Source organism: Pristiophorus japonicus, chromosome 1 (genome assembly GCF_044704955.1).
Source record: "Pristiophorus japonicus isolate sPriJap1 chromosome 1, sPriJap1.hap1, whole genome shotgun sequence".
NCBI classification, from domain to species: domain Eukaryota; kingdom Metazoa; phylum Chordata; class Chondrichthyes; family Pristiophoridae; genus Pristiophorus; species Pristiophorus japonicus.
In genome coordinates, this window is record NC_091977.1 from 307,986,110 (window position 1) to 308,013,720 (window position 27,611).

Below are 27,611 nucleotides of genomic sequence, written 5' to 3' on the forward strand. Positions count from 1 at the left end.
GGGAGGCGGGAGGTATTTCTGCTGTGTTTTATTTCCTGTAATAAAGTATTCTTCATTGTTTCGAACCTTGTTGTAAGATTTTACAGTTTTATTGGAGTGTATTTGTGTTATTTGCTTTCTTGAATAAAATACATACCTTCTTTGTACAAAACAGTTGTCTGCTGCACTTTATCATACCCTGATTAATAAATCCAAGCTCGAGAACCAGGGAGTGGGAGCGACTCACAACCACTCTAGTCAGGAAGGCAAGCTGACAGACCCACCACCCCCTACACTAGGAGCCACTCGCATGTATGGCTCCACTGCCTTCTTGAACCATTGCAGTTTGTGTGGCGAAGGGACTCCCACAGTGCTGTTAGATAGGGAGTTACAGGATTTTGACTCAGCGACAAAGGAACGGCAATATATTGCCAAGTAAGGCTGGTGTGTGACTTGGAGGAGAATTTGTAAGTGGTGGTGTTCCCATGCGCCTGCTGCCCTTGTCCTTCTAAGTGCTGGTGGTCGCGGGTTTGGGAGGTGCTGTCTAAGAAGCCTTGGTGAGTTGCTGCAGTGCATCTGGTAGATGGTACACACTGCAGCCATGCCGCGCTGGTGTTGGAGGGAATGAGTGTGTAAGGTGGTGGATGGGATGCCGATCAAGCGGGCTGCTTTGGCCTGGATAGTGTCGAGCTTCTTGCGTGATGTTGGAGCTGCACTCATCCAGGCAAATGGAGAGTATTCCATCACACATCTGACTTGTGCCTGGTAGGTTGTGGAAAGGCTTTGAGGAGTCAGGAGACCATCTCCTTTTGCTTTGTACAATCATACCTTTTGTCATTTAATCTCTCCTGCCTTCCACTCTATCACTGACCTTCCCTTTTGTTCTTTCCTCCCCTCCCCACTTTCCTTGCCTCTGTACTTGCTTAAACCTGTTACATCTCTAACTTCTTCCAGTTCTGATGAAAGTTCATTGACCTGAAATGTTAACGTTGTTTCTCTCTCCACAGATGCTGACTGACCTGCTGAGTATTTCCAGCATTTTCTGTTTTTATTTCAGATTTCCAACATCCGCAGTATTTTGTTTTTGCAATTGTGTGGGTTGTTTTTGAAGTATCCCAAATCCAGTATCTTTGGAAGGACTGTGAAAATGTTTGCGGCCCACATGAGACAACATACCTTTAAATGACCACGTGCCTTTAAATGCCAGCTACAGCCATTTAGAAGATTGAACTATGCCAGATAATTCCTCCCTCTCCCTTTGGCAAGCTCCCATCTGGAGCTTGCTCTGCTTATCTAATTTGGATGACCTCAGAAAGGTCCACTTTAGGCACACTTAATGTTTGCAGCACACAAATCCCCCAACCCAAGCAGCAGGACTGGAAAATCCCAGGTGAACTAAGGGCCCAATGCTGGAAGGAGGTCCAGAAGTTTCACAACACGAAAGAAACCATAAACGCAAGGCCACAATATTGAAGTAGCAGCAAAGTCCAGATATGAAGAAATCATTGCTCCTAATGAGGTTCAACAGTGATATGCCCTAAATTAATCAAATATTTTATGATTAGCACCATACACGTCCATACACACTGATAAATGCTTGTATACATAGTTTGTGTAACAACACTATAATAACCAAATAGATAACTGTACTGAACTCAATGCTGTCTTTGTGGAGCAAGAAGAATCAAGTTGGTCCACAGCAAACAGCAATAGAGGAACAGTGCGGCAACTATCATCATTCACACCAAGCACCAGCGCAAATACCGACACCTCGTGACATCTATACTGTGATCTGTAAGAAGAAGCACTGGATCAAGCACAGGACAGTGGTGATGAAGAGGCAGATGAACATGACAGCTGATGAAAGGCAAGCAGGTGGAGGACAGAGGTCTCTTGTGCTGGTTATATTGGGAGTCAGACCTTGGTGGGCCTGCTTTCCAACAAGTGATCTTACAAATCATGGACAACGTTGAGCAGTCACTTGTCTCTATACATGCACTAGTGTAAGGTGGGATGGATAAATTGCACCAAGTACTAATGGCTGGCTTCAAGTCACTTGCAGACATGCTGGAAGAATTCAGTTAAGTCATAGCTGACCACTGTTCTACACTCAGGCAAAATCAGCTGACCACATGCAAATATGCCCTCAAGCAGTTGCATGAATGGAGAAGCACAACAACTGCAAGTTGGCATTCAGATCACCAGTTCCGTGACATCATGTAACACCACACAAGTGACTCCATGTGCCACCTCCAAAATCACTGATCCTGCAGCAGTTCAAATTAGAGACCCCTCTGGTACTGCTGCAGGTACATCAGAAGTTAGAAACACAGGTGGCAGATGTTACAGATTGCATGCAGTCAACCTATATTGAGCTATTCCCTCAGTTAGCAGACTGCTTAGGGTTAGGATACCTAGAGAAGGCACACAAAGATGTTTATGACTCAAAAAGACATATATATGACAAAGTCTTGAAAATGTAAAGCACATTGACACAAACACCACATACATGCTAACTGCTGCTGCACCTTGGAATAGCTGGCAACTACCACTGCACATATTGGGGGGAATTTTAACTCCAAAAAACAGGTGAGTTGAGATTATGTGGGAGGCTAAAGTGTTAAAAACGTGAATTCTGGCTCCAACCCACCCACTTCCAGTTTTAATGGTGGCGAGACAGGGGGTGGGCATCCCGATCCCAGGAGGCACGTTAGCACTTTGAATATTATACTGAGGCTGGATACCCGGTTTTAACCTGCTGAGCAGGTTTAACTGTGGCCGGCTGGGGATCCCAGGCCTCGGGATTCCCGACATCTGCAGCAAGGTGAGGAGAGTCCACCATGAGCCAACTGGCCCCCCACCCTCCCGCCCGGGATCGGACACCACCCCCCCCTGGGGGTAAGACCCCGTCCCTAGGCTCGGGGCTCGCACCTACCTGGGGTTGCGGTCTCTTGTCCAGTGTTCCCCGCCCAACTGGAAGCCAGCCTGTCAATTAGGCTGACTTACGGGTGGGGAATCTGTTGTTCTCAGTGTGTGGGGAATCCTGGACTCTGGGTTTCCTGCGTTCTACAAGGCCCCTGCGCCCTGCTCTTGGTGGGTTTAAATGTCAGCGTTCCGACCATTCTGTCAGGATGGAAAATGCCCTGTGCGATTCACTTTTTTTAGTCTTGCACTGATGCTTTCAAATCTTTACCCTATTTTCCACAATAGAAACTTCAGTAATGAGATATTGACAAATACCGTTGCAGGTAGTTTTATATTTTTAGCAATTATAATTCCAGCTGAATAAACAGTATTATTCTTTTTGAACCTTTGAATGACAAGTGAGCAACCTGCATTTGTACAAATAAAGTGGTATTACTTTGGCGCTGTAATAACTAATTATCACCTCACCAATACATTTGACTCAATTTTCCACAGTTATCTGCGCCGTTTTTTTGGCGTGCGCCATTTTTTTTTGGAGTAAATTCAAATCTCCAAGTTTCCCCAAAGTTCCTGCGCCAGCGTAACTCAGTTAGTTATGTTTTTTTAGGTTAGGATTGTTTTGCGTCATAGGAGCCAGTTTTTCACATTTAAGCAAGTTTGGCCAACTTACATTTTTCTTAGGATGGCATATGTGAACACTCCCAAAAAACCTTCCAGGCACTTAAGAAAAAGCAGCGCACATTAAAAAATCGGCGCAGAAAGACGCTTTTGTTTTGAAGTGAAGTTTTGGAGGGAGTCAAGAAGGTAAAGAATATGCATCATAAAGCTTAACTTTTACAGAGTCAAAGGGAGAAAATGGAAGTCTAATGCAATTCTTTAATTTTAGATATTTTTCAAAGTACCACGCCACCCCCGAATGTCTCCTCACCGGGCTCGAGGGTCAGAGCGTCGGACGGCAGAATTGCTCCCTCGCCCGGACACAGGGGCTCAGCTTCTAAAGAAGCCCAGGGGGTGGGATGGGATGGGGTGGAAGCTGAACTGAAGGGATGAAAACCCTTAGGCTATACAGCAGCTTCAAAAGAAGCCCATGGCGAGGGGGTGGGCAAGGGGGTGGACGCCGAACCCCTAGGTCCAGGCGAGGAAACGATTCTGCCGGCCCACCCTTGAGCTCGGTGAGGAGACGTTCGATGGTGGGGTGGTACTTTGAAAAAAAATCAAAAATTAAAGAATTGCATTAGACTTTGTTTCTTCATTGAATGCCTAGCTTCCTGTTCGAAGCAAGCCTTTTGAGCGTGTGCAGATCAGGGTGTGGTCCATGCTAGGGAGTCGATCTTCGGGAGAGAGAGAGGAAAGAAGGTGTGCGTGCTTTGTCCTGCTGCTTTGAGCTTCTTGCAAAGCTACAATTAAATTATGGGGCAATATTAGCAACGCCATACCTCGTGCAAGGCTTCTGCATGATTGTGCTGCAGAGGAGAAGATTAATTAGACAGCATCGCCTGAGAAACCTGAGAGCACATAGGACGATGGGCAGGAGGCCTTACCCACATCAGGTATATCGAGACAGGTGTCCATACCTGCACCCGAGTGATGCAGACTGTGTGAAGGCTGCGTTCCCGCAAAGAAGTTGTAACCGAGATCTGTGAGTTAATGGGCTCAATTTTCCCCAAGCCTGTTTTCTGGCGTATTGCCAGAGTTACGGCCGTTTTTCTAGGCCAGAAATGCAGCAGAAATATTTTGCCAAAGTTTCCATGATGTATAATTTGAACTTGGCGCTGCGCAGCATGTCCAGTCGCTTCGGGGGTGGAGCCTGCTGTCTGCGCCAAAAAACGAAGCTGCACCTTCAGCGCATGCGCAGAAAAAAGTGTTACGTTTTTGACGTCGTTCCAATGGAGGCGCATACTCAGTACAACTCGGATTTGGCAATTGGCCATTTTTAAAGAGCCAGTTGTGTGTGTGAGAGTACTGGAAAAATCACAGTTGGAGCAATACAAGATGCAACGCGGGGCAAGAACCAAGAATTTCTTACAGGAAGAAGTGGAGGCACGAGTTACTGTGATTGAGAACAGATGAACAGATGACAGGAGCTGGACACGAGTAGAGGTCACATAAAAGTTCCACCCAAAGAAATGAAGAAACGCTGGAACCAAGTTGCAGAAGATTACTGGGCAGTGGTGATCACCATGAGATCTGGAGACCAGTGCAAATAGAAGTGGCAGGAGTTGGTCAAGTAGTTAGTGTAAGTAATATTTTCATTTATTCAATGGAATTGCAATTGTAAATGTGACCAGCTGTATATATCCTACCCAGCAGAAAGACACCCTCTCTAAAAAGTTGCATTTTCATCTTTGCAGAGGAAGGTGGCACATAATAAAAGGGAAAGAACTCGACTAGGAGGAGGCCCGGCAAATCTGCACCCACTGATACCCTTGGAAGAGAGGATCGCAGCTTTGGTGGGTCCCACCTGGAAAAAAGAAATCAGTACTGCACAAGCCGGACCCACACTTGAGGGAGAGAGTAAGTCCTGCAAATTCACCGTGGTCCTTCAAATCAGCCTGCTGCCTGGCCTGCGATGTGTCAGCCTACTCATACCACCCAATCCTCTGCTGCTAACCATTTGACTGTTCTGTTATCTTTTGCAGAACTTGAGGCCAACCCTGATGATGCAGAAGATTCAGACGAGGACGAGCCTGAAGAGAAGTCATTCCTACGCGGTACAGTGCAGCCGTGACCTGGTGAATGGAGACATGTGTTGCACGTTGAGAGATGGCGCACACATCCCCAGTTGTAGCTTGAAATGCTCTGGAGGCATAGAATTAAAGTGCAGCTGTAACCTTCATTTCAACTGACAAAGCAGTCCTCTTGATGCTTCCAGGTTGCAGGTCTGCTTTGACCAACTCACAGATCTCAGTTACAACTTCTTTGTGGCATTCGCAGCCTTCTGACACAGTCTGCATCACTCAGGTGGAGGTATGAACACCTGTCTCGATATAGCTGAGGTGGGTAAGGTCTCCTGCCCAGCACCCTACTGGCTCTGATGTTCCTGATGCGATGAAGTCAAATCAATTATCTCCTATGTAGCACCATAATGCAGAAGGCTCACACAAGGTATGGCATTGTCAGTATTGCCTCCATACTTAAATTTGAAAGAAGCTCAAAACGGCAGGATAGCAGGCAGGACAGGTTCGCAGTTCTCTCTCTCTCCAGGTCTGTATGGATGGACCAAACCCAAAGGTCTTGTGACTTCTCTTTCTCCCTTCCCCCACCCCCCCAGCCCCCTCCCCACTCATTGCAGTCTTCAGTGCAGAAGGCTCCTCACTCCCCGGGCTCCAAGCCTTCCGATCGGCACCTTGCTCTCTCTCTCTCTCTCCTCCAGCCACTCCCCCCCCCCCCCCCCCCCCCCACACCCATGGCTTGTTTTGCAGCCGAGCCCTGAGCCACTTTGTCCGGGTACGGGGCCGATTCTGCCGGCCAAAGCTATGACCCTCCAGCCCTGCTTTAAGATGTTCGGTGGTGGCATGTGAGTGAGTAAAAAATTGAGAGAACTTCTGAAATCCAATAAATTTACATTTCTACGTTGACAGGTAAAAAACGTTGAACTTTATTGATTTTGACAGTGTACTTGACTCCCTGCAAAATCTTCGATTTAAAAACAATGGCGTCTTTCACCACCGATTTGTGAATGTGCGCTTGTTTTCTTAACTCACCAGAAGGTTTTTCGGGAGTGGCCAGATATGCCGAACTAAAAGAAAAAGATGTTGGCCAAACTGCGAACAACTGAAAAACGGCGCAGACATGAGGGACATCTGTGACGACATGCATTACAACATAGCAGTTGATGCGAGATACCCTGGGAGCACCCATGATGTGGTCATCCTAAGCGAGAGCGCTATATCAGCCATGTTTCAGCAGCAGCCAGGAGGGCAGAGCTGGCTGCTGGGGGACAAAGGGTACGGCCTCGCCACCTGGCTCATGACGACCCCACGCGTGACCCGGACAGAAGCTGACCGGGAACACATGTCGCACATTGCGACGCGCAGCATAATAGTGAGGACCATTGGCATTTTGAAGCAGAATTTCCGATGCATGGACCATTCCGGAGGCTACTTGGAATACTCCTGAGATTGTCAGTCAGTTCACTGTTGTCTGCTGCATGCTGCACAACTTAGCCATCATGAGGCAGCAGCAGCTGGTAGTAGAAGACCCACCTGAGGTGAGAGTGGCTGATGATGAGGATGAAGAGGAGGAGGAGGAGGAGGAAGCCATGCAACTACTTGAACCTGGAGCACGACGGCGTTGGAGGCCAGGCCGTCGTGCCCCTTGAATGATTGCTTGAGCCTTGAGCCAGGAGCTCATCCATGAACGCTTTGTTGCCTGAAGGCTCAGCGGCAACTATTCCAAATGGACCATATTTACTGTTTGGACCTGTTCCGTAATGTTGTGTTGTGTTAATAATGGAACAAATAATGGAAACGATTCAGTTATAATTTAAAATATATTTTATTCAAAAGTTTAACACTTGTTTGTACTTAGCTTAACTTTAATAAAAATATTCTTGTATCAAACTTTAAAGTTTTCATTAAGATCACCTAAAAACTTTAAGATCACTGACAAACTTTATGGTCACTTACAAACTTTTAAACTTACAAATTTACATCACTTACAAAAATCTTTTAATTTGAGAACAGTTACAACAGTAACAACAATAATAAATCAACAACAGCAGCCAAGAAAGGCTGCACCCATCTCTCCTCCACCTTATTCGAAGACCACCTGCTGCGCTTGGTCTTGTTGACTCCACCCCTGCCCGCAGGCGGTGGCGCAGTGTTTCTCAGGTTGGTACCAAACTTATTCTTTCGAGCATCTCGGGTAATGCACATTTCTTGATGGGGGGCATGGGCAGGCGGTAAAGTGTAAGGCCCGGCTTGGGCCTCTTCGGAGGTTGGTCTGGGGATTGGAGTTGGAGTGGTAGTTGATTCCGTCAATGGCCGCGGGGTGTGGGCGTGTTCCGTTATTGCAGCAGCTATCTCCGACATTCCCTCCCTCATGTGCACCAACATTGTCTCAGCTACCTGCAACATTCCCTCCCTTATGTTCACCAACAGTGTCTCAGCTACCTACTATTCCATCCCTAATGTGCCTGGACAGTGTTCCCATTTCTCGCGAGAGTGTTGTTACTTCTCCCGACAGTCCCTCATCACACACTCCACTGATGGTGTCCAGGAGTCATCGCTTAAGGTCAATAATCTTCCCACTCACTGCCATCATCTGAACCACATCTGTTACATTCTGCACCTCAGGAGAGCGTTGCATTGTTCTCCTTCCCCATCTCAACCTGGGTGTGCCTCGCTGCAGCCCACTGGAATCCGCAGCCTCGGACTGTGTGAATGTCCCAACACTCGCACCACTCAGGAAAGGGGCTGACACCTCAATGGGCGGCACCAGCATCTCCTCCAGAGTGAGTACAACAGTGGGGGGCCCCCTTCACCCCCATGCTCTTGGTTTGGAAGGTGGGATTGGAAGATGTTTTCCTCTTCAGGCTCGACCGTGTCTGAATCTTCTTCTGCATCATCAGGGTTGGCCTCAAGTTCTGCAAAATATAAAAGAACAGACAAATGGTTAGCAACAGAGGAGAGGGCAGGATGGCATGCGTAGGCACACACAGCGCAGGCAGCAGGCTCATTTGAAGGACCGTGATGAATGATAGCACATTACATCAACCGAAGCGTAGCTGACGGAGGCATCCCCATGAACCGAAGCATGGCTAGCCCGCGCAGTACTTAACTTTTAGCAAAGCCAGAATGTGGAATTTGCAGGACTTACCCTCTCCCTCGAGTGTGGGCCCAGCTTGTGCAGTGATGGTTGCTTTTCTCTAGGCAGGACCCATCAAAGCAGCAACCCGGTCTTCCAAGGGTGTGAGTGGATGCAGATTTGCTGCGCCTCCTCCTGTTCAGAGTTCTCTCTCTTTTGTTGTCCAGAACTTAAAGAAGGGTAACTTTGAAGGTATGAGGTGTGAATTGGCAAGGATAGATTGGCGAATGATACTTAAGGGGTTGACAGTGGATGGGCAATGGCAGACATTTAGAGACTGCATGGATGAACTACAACAATTGTACATCCCTGTCTGGTGTAAAAATAAAAAAGGGAAGGTGGTTCAAACGTGGCTATCAAGGGAAATCAGGGATAATATTAAAGGCAAGGAAGTGACATACAAATTGGCCAGAAACAGCAACGAACCCGGGGACTGGGAGAAACTTGGAACTCAACAGAGGAAGACAAAGGGTTTGATAAGGGCAGGGAAAATAAAGTATGAGAGGAAGCTTGCAGGGAACATTAAAACGGACTGCAAAAGCTTCTATAGATATGTAAAGAGAAAAAGGTTAGTAAAGACAAACGTAGGTCCCCTGCAGTCAGAATCAGAGGAAGTCATAACTGGGAACAAAGAAATGGCAGACCAATTGAACAAGTACTTTGGTTCGGTATTCACTAAGGAGGACACAAACAACCTTCCGGATATAAAAGGGGTCAGAGGGTCTAGTAAGGAGAAGGAACTGAGGGAAATCCTTATTAGTCGGGAAATTGTGTTGGGGAAATTGATGGGATTGAAGGACGATAAATCCTCAGGGCCTGATGGTCTGCAACTCAGAGTACTTAAGGAGGTGGCCTTGGAAATAGCGGATGCATTGACAGTCATTTTCCAACATTCCATAGACTCTGGATCAGTTCCTATGGAGTGGAGGGTAGCCAATGTAACCCCACTTTTTAAAAAAGGAGGGAGAGAGAAAACAGGGAATTATAGACCGGTCAGCCTGACATTGGTAGTGGGTAAAATGATGGAATCAATTATTAAGGATGTCATAGCAGCGCATTTGGAAAGAGGTGACATGATAGGTCCAAGTCAGCATGGATTTGTGAAAGGGAAATCATGCTTGACAAATCTTCTGGAATTTTTTGAGGATGTTTCCAGTAGAGTGGACAAGGGGGAACCAGTTGATGTGGTGTATTTGGACTTTCAGAAGGCTTTCGACAAGGTCCCACACAAGAGATTAATGTGCAAAGTTAAAGCACATGGGATTGGGGGTAGGGTGCTGACGTGGATTGAGAACTGGTTGTCAGACAGGAAGCAAAGAGTAGGAGTAAATGGGTAATTTTCAGAATGGCAGGCAGTGACTAGTGGGGTACCGCAAGGTTCTGTGCTGGGGCCCCAGCTGTTTACATTATACATTAATGATATAGACGAGGGGATTAAATGTAGCATCTCCAAATTTGCGGATGACACTAAGTTGGGTGGCAGTGAGAGCTGCGAGGAGGATGCCATGAGGCTGTAGAGTGACTTGGATAGGTTAGGTGAGAGGGCAAATGCGTGGCAGATGAAGTATAATGTGGATAAATGTGAGGTTATCCACTTTGGTTGTAAAAATAGAGAGACAGACTATTATCTGAATGGTGACAGATTAGGAAAAGGGGAGGTGCAACGAGACCTGGGTGTCATGGTACATTAGTCACTGAAGGTTGGCATGCAGGTACAGCAGGCGGTTAAGAAAGCAAATGGCATGTTGGCCTTCATAGCGAGGGGATTTGAGTACAGGGGCAGGGAGGTGTTGCTACAGTTGTACAGGGCCCTGGTGAGGCCACACCTGGAGTATTGTGTACAGTTTTGGTCTCCTAACTTGAGGAAGGACATTCTTGCTATTGAGGGAGTGCAGCGAAGGTTCACCAGACTGATTCCCGGGATGGCGGGACTGACATATCAAGAAAGACTGGATCAACTGGGCTTGTATTCACTGGAGTTCAGAAGAATGAGAGGGGTATCATAGAAACGTTTAAAATTCTGACAGGTTTAGACAGATTAGATGCAGGAAGAATGTTCCCAATGTTGGGGAAGTCCAGAACCAGGGGTCACAGTCTAAGGATAAGGGGTAAGCCATTTAGGACCGAGATGAGGAGAAACTTCTTCACCCAGAGAGTGGTGAACCTGTGGAATTCTCTACCACAGAAAGTTGTTGAGGCCAATTCACTAAATATATTCAAAAAGGAGTTAGATGTAGTCCTTACTACTAGAGGGATCAAGGGGTATGGCGAGAAAGCAGGAATGGGGTACTGAAGTTGCATGTTCAGCCATGAACTCATTGAATGGCGGTGCAGGCTCGAAGGGCCGAATGGCCTACTCCTGCACCTATTGTCTATGTTTCTATGTTGTGTGCCACTTTCCTCTGCAAAAATGAAAAAATAACTTTTTAGGAAGGGTGTCTTTCTTCTTTCTGGGACATACAGATGGTCACATTTACAATTGCAATTCCAGTGAATAAATGAAAATATTACTTACACTAACTACTTGACCAAGGTCCTGCCACTTTTTTTTGCACTGGCCTCCAGACCTTGGGGTGGTCACCATTGCGCAGTAATCTTGTGCAAGTTGGTTCCAGCGTTATTTCATTTTTTTTGGTAAAACTTTTATGTGACCTCTGCCAGTGTCCAGCTCATGCCATCAGGTCTCAATTACAGTAACTTCACTTCCTCTTGTGAGAAATTCTTGGTCCTTGAGCCATGTTGCCTATTGCAGCTCTGATTTTACCACTGAGAATGAAAGTTCTCATACAGTTCTCACACACAACTGGCTCTTTAAAAATGGCCAAATGCAGACCGAGAGGTGTACTGGGCATGTGCGCCCATAGCAGTAATGTAAAAAATGTCGTTTATTTTTCAGCGTATGCGCAGAAGGGGAGGGTGGCATTGTTTGTTCGGTGCAGACATTAGGCTCTACCCCCGAAGCTAAAGGACAGGCTGCGTGGCGCCAATTTAAAAAATTACAACGGGGAAACTTTCAAGTTATTTTTTTGGAGTAGTCGGGGCCAACAAACGGGCGTAACTCTTGAAATACGCAAAAAAACGGCATTGGGGAAAATTGAGCCCGAAGTATGGCTACTCAACTTTGTAAACTGAGGTGTCATAATAGTGCCTTACTCTCCCCAATAGGATAACATGGTACAGAGTTCAGCATTTCAAACACTACAGTAAAAGTTATGATTAGCTATAATACACTAAGTTAAAACAAATAAGGGGAAATTCTCCCCTATCGGTGCTACATTTTTGGGTCTTTTCCACATTGGGATGCTGATAGTGGCTGTGAAGATACCAAAAGAATCCGCTGTCCTGAAGCAACCAGCTGGAGCAGCAACCTTGATTTACAATACATTTCCTAGAGCAAAAGATGCCTGGTTTATCTTATGATTCGTGAAACGTTTATACAGAAAGCTGACTGCTTTACTGAAGAAGCTGACTTGCTGCTTATGGTGCTTTTTATTTTATACATAGAACGTGAAACTACCTGTAATTTCAGGATAATTTCTGCATCTTAACCAAGCCACTGTTTCTCATACAAAAGCTATAGGGGTATGTACCAATAATGGCAAATACTTATCCTTGGGTGAATTCCTAGATAACTTTTTTATCTCTTTAAACGGTACTTTCTATCAAATAAAATTGAGTACAGAGATTTGGTTTTTAAGTACTTCATCCCAATTGGTCTATAGTTGAAGAAAAGGTTTATAGTTGAAAATAAATTTATCTTGGAACTCTTCTACAATAAATACCACTCCTGGTACATAGCCCTACAGTAAGTACTTTTTAGTGATGAGCATTGGAATGGCTTGAAGGGGAATACTGTACTGAACCTTTTGCTTTCTGTCTTCAAGGAGAAACTTTGCCCTAAACTAGAGTTGTATTCAAAGCTGGTTCATTCATTTTTGAGGGAGGAACTGAGTGTTCGTCGTGAACCGTGCAAATGAAAATGTTTGAAAGAGTAAATAATGAAAAGTTATTTCTACTTGGAAATACATTGGTAACCAGTGGGACAAAAACTTAGAATTAGTACTAGAAGCATAAAGTGGGAATTAGGAATTTGTCAGACAGAGGTGTTGGGCCTATGGAAAACGTTACTGTAAGCTGAGTCAATTACAACATTTAAGAGGAAATTAGATAAGCAATTGAAAAATAGAAATATGAAAGGAGGCAGGAAAATGAGATTGAAGTAGATATCTCCGATGTGGAGCTAGCATCAGCACTGGCATGATGGGGTGAAATATACATAGATGACCTGGAAGAGGGGACAGAGTGTAGTGTAACAAAATTTGCAGATGACACAAAGATTAGTGGGGAAGCGGGTTGTGTAGAGGACACAGAGAGGCTGCAAAGAGATTTAGATAGGTTAAGCGAATGGGCTAAGGTTTGGCAGATGGAATACAATGTAGGAAAATGTGAGGTCATCTACCTTGGGGGAAAAAAAACAGTAAAAGGGATTATTATTTGAATGGGGAGAAATTACAACATGCTGCGGTGCAGAGGGACCTGGGGGTCCTTGTGCATGAATCCCAAAAAGTTAGTTTGCAGGTACAGCAGGTAATCAGGAAGGCGAATGGAATGTTGGCCTTCATTGCAAGAGGGATGGAGTACAAATGCAGGGAGGTCCTTCTGCAACTGTACAGGGTATTGGTGAGGCCGCACCTGGAGTACTGCATGCAGTTTTGGTCACCTTACTTAAGGAAGGATATACTAGCTTTGGAGGGGGTACAGAGACGATTCACTAGGCTGATTCCGGAGATGAGGGGGTTACCTTATGATGATAGATTGAGTAGACTGGGTCTTTACTCGTTGGAGTTCAGAACGATGAGGGGTGATCTTATAGAAACATTTAAAATCATGAAAGGGATAGACAAGATAGAGGCAGAGAGGTTGTTTCCACTGGTCGGGGAGACTAGAACTAGGGGGCACAGCCTCAAAATACAGGGGAGCCAATTTAAAACCGAGTTGAGAAGGAATTTCTTCTCCCAGAGGGTTGTGAATCTGTAGAATTCTCTGCCCAGGGAAGCAGTTGAGGCTAGCTCATTGAATGTATTCAAATCACAGATAGAAAAATTTTTAACCAATAAGGGAATTAAGGGTTATGGGGAGCGGGCGGGTAAGTGGAGCTGAGTCCACGGCCAGATCAGCCATGATCTTTTTGAATGGCGGAGCAGGCTCGAGGGGCTAGATGGCCTACTCCTGTTCCTAATTCTTATGTTCTTATGTTATGTTCTTATTTCTTACCATAGATTATTTTGGCTCTTTTATTTTAGGTCACTCTCGTAGTCCCTGTACAGTACTACATACCTTTTGAGAGTGTCTACCCTAACCTTAAAATCTAGATAACTAACAGTGATCCATGTCTAGTATTTATTTTGAACTAATGGAAGTTATCATATGCCTTCAAAGGATCTCCCAGCAGGCAGTGGTAGAGCCATCACATCAGATCTCATTTTAAGTTTAAAAATTGTGAATTTATTGAACAATGAACAAGTCAATAAACTAACAGTGATAAAATGCAATCGTATAATTACTTACTTAAGTGGAAAAATAACAATGGAAAAGTCACAATTTAGTGTTAAGCTGAACTTTTATAGATACTATGGGCTAGAATTTCCTATCAACCTGCCAGCGCCTGATCGCCGCCCAAAAGACCACTAACACGGCGAAGATTATCGCCGGCGAAAACTTGCCCCCAAAAAATAAAAAAATCCGCCGAACGAAAAACATGGGCCTTGCACCCCCATTCTGGGCAAAAAAGTGCAATTTAGGGTCGATTGGGCAGTTCATTAACAACATTTTTTTTAAATCAATAAAAATTTACCCCGAGGCTGCGGGTTGGGCCTAACACCAGAAAAACAATAAAAATAATTTTTCAAAAAACATCAAATAACAAATTCCCAAGATACTTTAAAACAAAATCACCACAACACATTTTTAAAATAATTAGTAAAAAACCAATTACTAACCTTTTTCTTGAAGAGCTACTCACCTACCACCCAGCTCCGCTGATCCTCGTGTGCGTTTTTTTTCATACTTACCTACGGGTCACCGCTCAGTCAAATATCGCACCAGAGCGATCTGAGGACGGTGTACGTCGGCGGTCCGCTCCCCAGCGGTCCCTCGAAACCGCCGGTGTAATTCAGGTAAGGAAATTTTCGCTCACCTGATTACCGCCCACAATGGCCAATATCGCCCAGAAACCGGGCGGTGAGCCATAGGAAATTCTAGCCCTGTATCTTTTCCTAATTGGTTTGAGTATCTTACACTAAAAAGCAGCTTAATAAACATATCCAACCACTTACATACCTTTTCCACCAGCTACCATGGCTCATTTGGATATCATAACAGATACTTGCTGGTGCTGGATTTTCCTATCATAGGTGGTATTGTGTGGGGAAGGACTTCTGCCCATTGCCCCAACCCCACTGTAACTGGCCCCTGACCCATTTTCTTGGCTCGGGGAAATCAGTGAATATGTAGGGAAATCGCTGCAGTTTAAGTGAGACCTCCACTCTCCAATCAATTGCATTAGGAAAATGGGCCATTTAGACTTTTAAACACCCCACCCCCCTCACCCACCCCTTCACCTCCCCCTCCCCCTGAGCACCACCCCATCGCAAGCTCCAGCAACATTGGATGCAAGGGAGATTCTTGTACCCTGTGTTTCTAGGAAACAATAAGAAATTTGTGATATGATTTGCAACCACTATTTGTTTCTCATTATATACCCATCCATACTGGGATGTATAGATACGTGCCCAAGAGAAATATCAGAAGTGATTTACTGTTGTAATCAGTGAGGAAATATAGGCCCTTTATGTTTTGTGAATGGTTTCAAAGGGACAGCTATTAAATCAAATGTAGATGAACAAAAATACTTCATTTTTCATCACGATCAGTTATGGTCAAAGAGGGAAAGAAGAGGAGAGTCCTGCACTACTTTATTCTTTCACAGAAATAAGATGAATCTAACTTGAAGAATCATATTAATTATTTATTCCAAATGATTGGAAGAATGAGTATTTTTCTACTTTGTGAGCTACTTCAGGTTAGCAGTTATCGGCAGTATCAAGACCAATCTGACTACAAAGGCATTGAGATACAAAAAATACAAATGCTGGAAATTTAAATAAAAATGAAAATAGTGAAAATACACAACAGTATTTGTAAAGAATAAGTGGCAAGTTAGCTGAGTTTGGTGGTGCATAAAGCAAAAATCTTAACCAATCCTTTCTCCAATTAAATATTGGAAAGACCAAAGCCATTGTTTTCGGTCCCCGCCATTAACTCCATTCCCTAGCCACTGATTCCATCCTTCTCCCCAACTTCTGTCTGAGGCTGAAACACACTGTTCGCAACCTTGGTGTCATATTTAACCCTGAAATGAGCTTTCAACCACATATCCGCAGCATAACTAAGACCGCCTATTTCCATCTCCGTAACATTACCCATCTCTGCCCTTGCCTCATCCGCGGCTGAAACTCTCATCCATGCCTTTGTTACCTCTAGACTTGACTATTCCAACACATTCCTAGCTGGCCTCCCACATTCTACCCAACGTAAGCTAGAGGTGATCGAAAACTCAGCTGCCTATGTCCTAACTCGCACCAATTCCTGCTCACCCATCACTCCTGTGCTCACTGACCTACATTGGCTCCCGGATAAGCAATGCCTCGATTTCAAAACGCTCATCCTTGTTTTCAAATCTCTCCATGGCCTCGCACCTCCTTATTTCTGTTATCTCCTTCAGCCCCAAAACTTCCCCCCACCCCACCCCCCGATATCTGCGCTCCTCCAATTCTGCACTCTTGAGCATCCCTGATTATAATCGCTCAACCATTGGCGGTGTGCCTTCTGTTGCCTCATGCCCCAAGCTCTGGAACTCCCTGCCTAAATCTTTCTGCCTCTCTACCTCTCTTTTCTCCTTTAAGGCGCTCCTTAAAACCTATCTCTTTGACCAAGCTTTTGCTCACCTGGCCTAATTTCTCCTAATGCAGCTTGGTGTCAATTATTTTGTCTCATAATACTCCTGTGAAGCAGCTTGAGATGTTTCACTGCATTAAAGGCGCTATATAAATACAAGTTGTTGTTGTTGCTGTTGTCTTTGATAGACATGCTGTGTATTTTTAGCATTTTATGTTCATTTATCATTTTAAAGAAATAAAAGACTTGCTTTTATATAACACCATTCATGACCAGATGAAATGCTTTACAAGCAATTAAGTACTTTTTGGAGTGTAGTCACTGTTGTAATGTAGGAAACACTGCAGCCAAATTACGCACAGCAAGCTCCAACAAACAGCAAAGTGATAATGACCAGATAATCTATTTTTAGTGATGCTGATTGAGGGATAAATATTGGCCAGGACATCGGAGATAACTCCCCTGCTCTTCTTCAAAATAGTGGCATGGGATCTTTTACATCCATCTGAGAAAGCAGTATTCCCTCATCTCCGACAGGCGGAGACTAGTTAACAGACCAGGGATCAAACTTTGGTTTAACTTGTCATTCAAAAGACGGCACTTCCAACACTGCAGCAGTCCCTCAGTACTGCAATGGAGTGCCAGCCTAGATTTTTGTGCTCAATTCTCTGGAGTGGGACTTGAACCCACAACCTTCTGACTCAGAGGGTGCTACCAACTGAGCCACTGATTATTATTAATTAAAAAGGTTCTAAACCAGTCAGACCTTTAACATTTATGTTAGAGGTTCTTATAAGGCCCCGAAATTGGTGCCTTACCGCCCACTGCCGCCGGATGTCACTGAGTTTTGCCGCTAGTCTCCCCTCTGTGCCAGTTTCCACTCGGGCTGCAGCGGGCGGGAGGGGAATACTGCCGGGAACCATTCGCTGACGGCTGCTGGCGGCCAAGTAGCGCAAGTGTCCTCCCGCCCGCCAAGCTGCCAGATTGGTGTGGGTGGGTGTCGGCGGCAGCAGGGGGAAGGACCGCTGCGTGGAGGCAGGTCTAACCCTAACGGTATGTACGAAGACCTGCAAAAAAGGTTTAGTGAACATCTTATAACTTTTTTTACTCAGCGTCTTACCTGTATGGGCTCCTCTGAAGATCTTCCGGTGTTTTGGTTTTTTTTTGCTGATGATTTTCTTTTTCAGGTCTTCCACCCTCCCTGCGCCTGACTCCATCCTCCGTGACACTTGAGCGGCAAGCACATCTGCCGCCGAGATTGAGAGCTCCCGCCCGCTGCTGCTCAGATTGACGGCGTGAGCCATTATTTAGCCGCCGGGCGGTACTGCCACCTCTTTTAGAGGGGTTTTCCTGGCAAAGTACCGCCCGGTCTCTTGGCAGCCATCGGCAGTCCTTTGGGCAGCACTTGGGCAGGCCTTGGCCTGCACCAATTTCGGGGCCATCGTTTCTGTAAGTTTTGATTCTTGTTAAGTGTCAATCTGATAGAGTTGCATCACAGCCTGTGGTATCTGCAAACTTCCCTCACCAGACAGCAACTGATTGATCTCGGACAGTGTTTGCTTATACCAATTAGACAGATAGTCTCAGAAGGACAGGCCACTTAAACGCAATGTACTTTAATTGCATGGTTAGTTGCTCCTATCATTATAAAACAACACATCATCCAACTTACTGTGATCAAAGCTAAATAGGACTTTAAAAATACCCTGTCCTTCTCCCAGATATTTTGGACATGCTCATTTTTGGGCTGTTTCCCTCCTCAAATTTCCCTCTAGTTTTTGTCCTTTACCTTTATTGTCCTGAAGACAGTGGCTCATGTTGGCATATGGCAGCAGTGTCCTTCATCCCAGTACTTTGGCCAAGTTGCCAATATTCATGTGAGAGTCTGGAAAGTGAATGTTGGCAGGCAATTTGGCAATAACGGCCATCACAGTTGAGCCTGATACTCTGCTTATGTGCATGCGCATACTTTCCAGCAGAAGTCACTGTACCTGGGCAAGAGTGGAAAGCTTGGACAATCTTTCCCTTCTTTATCTGAGATACTGAGACCAATATTCCCTTATCTCCACCAGGCGAAGACTAGTTAACACACTAGGGATCAAACCTGGCCGGGGGTGGGTGGGGGGAGGCTTAGTGGCTTAGTTCCACACCACGCTTTTAGTCCAACTGAGAAATCAGGCGTGTAGGCATTCTGCATTTAATGAAAAACTAAGGTGTGTGCTCACATAATGAGGAGAATCCACTGATTTAGTAAACTTACCACAGGAAAAAGTCTCTGAAAAAGATGATAAATCCAGATTGTGTGAAAATTCCTCAAAACCATTCAAGCAAAGAAGACTGCTACCACGATTTGCATTCCTCTTTCCCTCCTGATAGTCATTACTATTCATGTCATCCTGGTTTGAAGCACAAGCATAAAGAGAGAAGTAGTACAGTGTATGCACCAGATATGCAAATCATATTTTAAAGTGAAATCATATACAAACATTTCTCCACACTCTACCATTGGCACTGTACTGCCAAAAAATGGAAATTTGGTTCTGATTAGACAATACGCTTGACAACAGCTATCAAGAAGTTGGGTGACACAAAGTTGATCTCACAATTGCAACTCTATATTGACCACGAAGCATATCCTGATATTGAATGTTTAGCAAAATATACATGCAAATTATATTGTGTTACCAAGCCAAAAACCAGTCAAATTACTGGTGGATGAACATTCACTGTGTATTGATTAAAGAGAAATTCACCAAGACTTTTTTTTTCTATCAAAACCTTTGCATTCACTTTTGTTAAATAAAAATAATCTTAGTTGTTAACTTTTTGTGTTTATTCAGCAAGTAGCTCAGCTATACAAACCAAGAATGTTCCTGGCTCAATCCCCAGCCTGTGCTGAATATACTGATCTCAGACAAGCAGTGGGATTGGCGTTACAGTTGACCTCAGTGTCCTGGTTTAGGAGGGGGAAAAAAATCAGCAAGGGTTCACACTCCCGATTGTTGTGCAAGTTCAGTGAGCACAGCTTTGATTTTACCTGCAAACAAACAGTTTACTGATTGACACTCACCATCAAGGTTCATGCATGAATAATGTAGGCTCAGGAAAGTTTCATTAGGTGAAGGACACAGCATGCATTCCGTGTGTATGAATGGTGAGGCCCAAGGCTCCCCAGATGTTGGGCCTTGAGCCTCATTATAATGGGGCCAGCGAAGAGCAGAGCAATGGGGGGTGGGGTAGTGGTGGCGATTGATTCCTTTAATTTACGATCGGGAGGACCAAGCATGTTTCAGGCGTGGAAAAAGGACGCATTTTTTTGTCCATATCCAATATTGCGGACTATGCACTTTTAGCCGGAACTGTGGACATGCTTCCAGCCCCCCATATTGGGGCCTCAGTAATCCAAGTTGATATGTCCTTACTATACAGTATAAATGCACACGAGGCCCATACTTGAGAGAAGGTCACTCTGTGACCAGTCACCTTTATTACCAAGACCTCAAGAGCATGAAGGTGGGTGGAACTTCCCCTTTTATACTGGAAAGTCCAAGTTAGGAATGTCTTCCACAAGTTCACCCCCTGTCGTCAATGTTCTCAAGGTGTACAACTTAGGTCAGCTTATACATGGGTTACAATGATAATTGAATACATGACATCACCTCCCCCCCCAAAGTCCGAGTGGGATCACAGGTTAAGTCTCTCTGGTGGTTTATGCTCCCTTGTAGAGCGCCTGAGTTGGGGCTCCAGTTGTTGGTTACTGGTCTGAGTGTCTGCTGTTTGCGGTGCCTCAGGCCTGTCCGGACTGCCCACAGTGACTGGGCTCTCCTCCACTTGGTTCCGGTGTTCGGTCACCTGTGGTGGAGTAAACTCTACGTCGTGTTCTTCCTCTGCTTCTTCTATGGGGTTGCTGAACCTCCTTTTAGTTTGATCCACGTGTTTGCGGCAGATTTGTCCATTGGTAAGTTTAACTACCAAAACCCTATTCCCCTCTTTGGCAATCACAGTGCCTACAAGCCATTTGGGCCCTGCAGCGTAATTAAGGACAAAAACAGGGTCATTAACATCAATACATCGCGCCCTTGCATTCCTGTTATGGTAGTCACATTGTGACTGATGCCTGCTCTCAACAATTTCTTTCATGGTAGGGTGTATAAGGGATAACCTGGTTTTGAGCGTCCTTTTCATTAGCAGCTCTGTGGGTGGAACCCCTGTGAGCGAGTGTGGTCAGGATCGATTGGCCAACAGGAGGCGTGAGAAGCGGCTTTGTAGCGAACCCCCTTGGATTCTGAGCATCCCCTGTTCGATTATCTGCACTGCTCGTTCCGCCTGGCCGTTTGAGGCCAGTTTGAACGGTGCCGTTCTGACATGGTTGATTCCACTGCCTGCCATGAAGTCCTGGAATTCAGTGCTTGAGAAGCACAGGCCATTGTTGCTGACCAAGACGTCAGGTAGACCATGGGCGGCGAACTTTGCCCATAGACTTTCTACCTTGAATTTAAAATGGCACACTCAATCCATTTGGAGCAGGTGTCGACTACAACCAAAAACATTTTTCCCATGAAAGGACCTGCGTAGTCCACATGGATGCGTGACCATGGCTTGGCGGGCCAGGACCAGGGGCTAAGGGAGGCTTCCCTGGGTGCGTTGCCCAGCTGAGCACATGTGTTGCACCTGCGAACACAAAGTTCCAGGTCTGCATCAAGACCTGGCAATTGCCTTCATCATGACAATGCCCGGGTGCTCATTGTTTGAGTATAACAGATGTCCGTTCGGGATTCGTTCGGCCGCCGCGATCTTTCAGCGAAATATGGAAAGCCTCCTCAAGTTGATTCCTAGGACGGTGGTTTTTCAAGACGACATCCTCATCACGGGTCGTGATACTGAAGAACACCTCCACAAACTGGGGAGGAAGTGCTACGCAGACTGGACCGGGTAGGGCTGCGACTGAAAAAAGCGAAGTGCGTCTTCTTAGCTCCAGAGGTAGAATTCCTTCTGGGACATGACTACTCGCTTTTCCCACAGTAGACAATCGGCGTGAATTGAGAGTTCATCCTATTAAACGGTTTAAATTCCTCACGGCATGCCCCGTACATGGCTGCCCAGTCCCCATTCAGGACACATTTCTTAACTAAAGACAGTAGCGGGTCTTTTTTTGTCCAGACTTTAATCTGACGGGCTGTCACAGGTGAGCCTTTGCTTTCGAAAGCTTCAACAGACATGACCATCTCAGCATCATGCTCAGTTGCCCCCTCAGTGGTGGCTAGTGGGAGCCTGCTGAGTGCATCGGCACAGTTTTCAGTGCCCGGTCTGTGCCGAATTGTGTAGTTATAGGCGGCTAACGTAAGTGTCCACCTCTGTATGCGGGCCGATGCAGTCACATTTATGGCCTTGTTGTCGGCCAAAAGGGACGTTAGGGATTTGTGATCTGTGTCCAGCTCAAATTTCCTGCCAAACAGGTACTGGTGCATTTTTTTTACTGCATATACACATGCTAGCGCTTCCTTTTCTACCATCCCGTAGCCCCTTTCTGCCTGAGACAGACTTCTGGATGCATAAGCTACCGGCTGTAACTGACCATTGGCATTCACATGCTGCAACACATACCCGACCCCATAGGGCGACGCAGCGCACGTTAAAACTAGTTTCTTACACGGGTCATTTAACGTTAACAGTTTGTTGGAGCATAACAAATTGCGTGCTCTCTCAAAAGCCCTATCCTGGCTGTCCCCGCAGACCCAATCGCGACCTTTGCAGAGGAGCACGTGTAGCAGCTCGAACAGCGTGCTCAATTTGGGAAGAAAGTTGCCAAAATAGTTCAGGAGCCCCTGGAACGAACGCAGCTCCGTCGTGTTACGGGGTCTGGGTGCTCTCTGGATCGCTTCCGTTTTGGACGCAGTAGGGCTGATCCCGTCTGCTGCTACCCTCCTCCCCAGGAATTCTACCTCTGGAGCTAAGAAGACGCACTTCGCTTTTTTCAGTCGCAGCCCTACCCGGTCCAGTCTGCGTAGCACCTCCTCCCCAGGTTGTGGAGGTGTTCTTCAGTATCGCGACCCGTGATGAGGATGTCGTCTTGAAAAACCACCGTCCTAGGAATCAACTTGAGGAGGCTTTCCATATTTCGCTGAAAGATCGCGGCGGCCGAACGAATCCCGAACGGACATCTGTTATACTCAAACAACCCCTTGTGTGTCGTGATGGCGGTCAGCTTCTTCGACTCACTCGCCAGCTCCCAGGTCATGTAAACTGAGGTCAGGTCCAATTTTGAAAAAAGTTTGCCACCGGATAGCTTCGCAAAGAGGTCCTCGGCTCTCGGTAGCGGGTACTGGTCTTGGAGTGACAGCCGATTGATAGTGGCCTTGTAATCGCCACATATCCTGACTGACCCATCATCCTTGAGCACCAGCACAATCGGGCTCGTCCAGTCACTGAATTCGACTGGCGAGGTGATGCCTTCCCTCAGCAGGCGGTCCAATTAGCATTCTACCTTTTCCCGCATCATGTACGGCTCTGGCCTTGTGGTGTACTGGCCTGGTGTCCGGGTTTTTTTGAATCACTACCTTGGTCCCCGATGCCGGGTTGAAATAATGAGTCAAATTTGTCCAGGACCTGTGAGCATGGTACTCGCTCCACAGAAGAAATTGCATTGACATCGCCCCATAAGGGGTAAGCCATTTTGGACTGAGATGAGGAGAAACTTCTTCACCCAGAGAGTGGTGAACCTGTGGAATTCTCTACCACAGGAAGTTGTTGAGGCCAATTCACTAAATATATTCAAAAAGGAGTTAGATGTAGTCCTTACTACTCGAGGGATCAAGGGGTATGGCGAGAAAGCAGGAATGGGGTACTGAAGTTGCATGTTCAGCCATGAACTCATTGAATGGCCTACTCCTGCACCTATTTTCTATGTTTCTATTTCCAGTTCATGACAGCAAGCCAACTTCTCCCCAGCAGTGCGGGACCGTCCCCCGGGACAATCCAGAGTGGCAAACTATTCTCCAAATCTTAGTGGGTCACGACTACCGTGGCGCTGCCCAGCACCGGAATGATCTCCTTTGTATATGTCCATAGCAGTGCGTCAATCGGCAATAATTTTGGCCTCCTGGCCTTGGACACCCACAACCTTTCGAACTGTTTGATACTCATCAAGGACTGGCTGGCCCCCGTGTCTAGCTCCATTAATACTGGGATGCCATTGAGGAGCACTTTCATCATTATCGGTGGCGTCCTGGTATATAAACTGTATATGTGCTCCACATGAACTCGCTTAAATTCAACTTCCAGCGATTTCCCCCAGTATTCATTTGGCCTCGTAGGGCTTACATCGGGCCCGTCCTCCTCATACATCAACGTGGCTGCAGGCTTCCTGCACATATGCCCCAAGTGACCGCTGACCTTGCAGTTACATAAGAACATAACAATTAGGAACAGGAGTAGGCCATCTAGCCCCTCGAGCCTGCTCCTCCATTCAGCAAGATCATGGCTGATCTGGCCGTGGACTCAGCTCCACTTACCCGCCCGCTCCCCATAACCCTTAATTCCCTTATTGGTTAAAAATCTATCTATCTGTGATTTGAATACATTCAATGAGCTAGCCTCAACTGCTTCCTTGGGCAGAGAATTCCACAGATTCACAACCCTCTGGGAGAAGAAATTCCTTCTCAACTCGGTTTTAAATTGGCTCCCCCGTATTTTGAGGCTCTGCCCCCTAGTTCTAGTCTCCCTGACCAGTGGAAACAACCTCTCTGCCTCGATCTTGTCTATCCCTTTCATTATTTTAAATGTTTCTATAAGATCACCCCTCATCGTTCTGAACTCCAACGTGTAAAGACCCAGTCTACTCAATCTATCATCATAAGATAACCCCCTCATCTCCGGAATCAGCCTAGTGAATCGTCTCTGTACCCCCTCCAAAGCTAGTATATCCTTCCTTAAGTAAGTTGACCAGAACTGCACGCAGTATTCCAGGTGCGGCCTCACCAATACCCTGTACAGTTGCAGCAGGACCTCCCTGCTTTTGTACTCCATCCCTCTCGCAATGAAGGCCAACATTCCATTCGCCTTCCTGATTACCTGCTGCACCTGCAAACTAACTTTTTGGGATTCATGCACAAGGACCCCCAGGTCCCTCTGCACCGCAGCATGTTGTAATTTCTCCCCATTTAAATAATATTCCCTGTTACTGTTTTTTTTTCCAAGGTGGATGACCTCACATTTTCCGACATTGTATTCCATCTGCCAATTCCCATTCGCTTAACCTATCTAAATCTCTTTGCAGCCTCTCTGTGACCTCTACACAACCCGCTTTCCCACTAATCTTTGTGTCATCTGCAAATTTTGTTACACTACACTCCGTTCCCTCTTCCAGGTCATCTATGTATATTGTAAACAGTTGTGGTCCCAGCACCGATCCCTGTGGCACACCACTAACCATCGATTTCCAACCCGAAAAGGAGCCATTTATCCCGACTCTCTGCTTTCTGTTAGCCAGCCAATTCTCGATCCATGCTAATACATTTCCTCTGACTCCGCGTACCTTTATCTTCTGCAGTAATCTTTTGTGTGGCACCTTAGCGAATGCCTTTTGAAAATCTAAATACACCACATCCATCATAGAAACATAGAAACAAAGAAAATAGGTGCAGGAGCAGGCCATTCAGCCCTTCTAGCCTGCACAGCCATTCAATGAGTTCATGGCTGAACATGAAACTTCAGTACCCCCTTCCTGCTTTCTCGCCATACCCCTTGATCCCCCGAGTAGTAAGGACTTCATCTAACTCCCTTTTGAATATATTTAGTGAATTGGCCTCAACTACTTTCCGTGGTAGAGAATTCCACAGGTTCACCACTCTCTGGGTGAAGAAGTTCCTCCTCATCTCGGTCCTAAATGGCTTACCCCTTATCCTTAGACTGTGACCCCTGGTTCTGGACTTCCCCAACATTGGGAACATTCTTCCTGCATCCAACCTGTCCAAACCCGTCAGAATTTTAAACGTTTCTATGAGGTCCCCTCTCACTCTTCTGAACTCCAGTGAATACAAGCCCAGTTGATCCAGTCTTTCTTGATAGGTCAGTCCCACCATCCCGGGAATCAGTCTGGTGAATCTTCGCTGCACTCCCTCAATAGCAAGAACATCCTTCCTCAAGTTAGGAGACCAAAACTGTACACAATACTCCAGGTGTGGCCTCACCAAGGCCCTATACAACTGTAGCAACACCTCCCTGCCCCTGTACTCAAATCCCCTCGCTATGAAGGCCAACATGCCATTTGCTTTCTTAACCGCCTGCTGTACCTGCATGCCAACCTTCAATGACTGATGTACCATGACACCCAGGTCTCGTTGCACCTTCCCCCTTCCTAATCTGTCACCATTCAGATAATAGTCTGTCTCTCTGTTTTTACCACCAAAGTGGATAACCTCACATTTATCCACATTATACTTCATCTGCCACGCATTTGCCCACTCACCTAACCTATCCAAGTCATTCTGCAGCCTCATAGCATCCTCCTCGCAGCTCACACTGCCACCCAACTTAGTGTCATCCGCAAATTTGGAGATACTACATTTAATCCCCTCGTCTAAATCATTAATGTACAATGTAAACAGCTGAGGCCCCAGCACAGAACCTTGCGGTACCCCACTAGTCACTGCCTGCCATTCTGAAAAGTACCCATTTACTCCTACTCTTTGCTTACTGTCTGACAACCAGTTTTCAATCCACGTCAGCACACTACCCCCAATCCCATGTGCTTTAACTTTGCACATTAATCTCCTGTGTGGGACCTTGTCGAAAGCCTTCTGAAAGTCCAAATATACCACATCAACTGGTTCTCCTTTGTCCACTTTACTGGAAACATCCTCAAAAAATTCCAGAAGATTTGTCAAGCATGATCTCCCTTTCACAAATCCATGCTGACTTGGACCTATCATGTCACCATTTTCCAAATGCGCTGCTATGACATCCTTAATAATTGATTCCATCATTTTACCCACTACTGAGGTCAGGCTGACTGGTCTATAATTCCCTGCTTTCTCTCTCCCTCCTTTTTTAAAAAGTGGGGTTACATTGGCTACCCTCCACTCGATAGGAACTGATCCAGAGTCAATGGAATGTTACACCTCGGTACACCTCTATCCACCATGCTCGTTATATCCTCAAAGAATTCCAGTAAATTAGTTAAACATGATTTCCCCTTCATGAATCCATGTTGCGTCTGCTTGATTGCACTATTCCTATCTAGATGTCCCGCTATTTCTTCCTTAATGATAGCTTCAAGCATTTTCCCCACTACAGATGTTAAACTAATCGGCCCCCTTTTTTTAAACAGAGGTGTTACATTAGCTGCTTTCCAATCCGCTGGTACCTCCCCAGAGTCCAGAGAATTTTGGTAGATTATAACGAATGCATCTGCTATAACTTCCGCCATCTCTTTTAATACCCTGGGATGCGTTTCATCAGGACCAGGGGACTTGTCTACCTTGAGTCCCATTAGCCTGTCCAGCACTACCCCTCTAGTGATAGTGTTTGTCTCAAGGTCCTCCCTTCCCACATTCCCGTGACCAGCAATTTTTGGCATGGTTTTTGTGTTTTCCACTGTGAAGACCGAAGCAAAATAATTGTTTAAGGTCTCAGCCATTTCCACATTTCCCATTATTAAATCCCCCTTCTCATCTTCTAAGGGACCAACATTTACTTTAGTCACTCGCTTCCATTTTATATATCGGTAAAAGCTTTTACTATCTGTTTTTATGTTTTGCGCAAGTTTACTTCCATAATCTTTCCTTTCTTTATTGCTTTCTTAGTCATTCTTTGCTGTCGTTTAAAATTTTCCCAATCTTCTTGTTTCCTACTAACCCTGGCCACCTTATACGCATTGGTTTTTAATTTGATACGCTCCTTTATTTCTTTGGTTATCCACGGCTGGTTATCCCTTCTCTTACCGC

At 45.8% G+C, this 27,611-nt stretch overlaps 1 protein-coding gene across 1 annotated transcript in view; it reads right to left on the reverse strand.

Annotated features, from left to right (window-relative positions):
* The window catches only part of LOC139263812 (cancer-associated gene 1 protein homolog), a 242,780-nt gene that overhangs the window by 199,063 nt on the left and 16,106 nt on the right, over nucleotides 1-27,611 (reverse strand). The window contains exon 4 of the mRNA XM_070879900.1: nucleotides 18,929-19,064. Coding sequence (XP_070736001.1) covers nucleotides 18,929-19,064 — 136 coding nt within the window. The remainder of the gene's footprint in view (nucleotides 1-18,928; nucleotides 19,065-27,611) is intronic.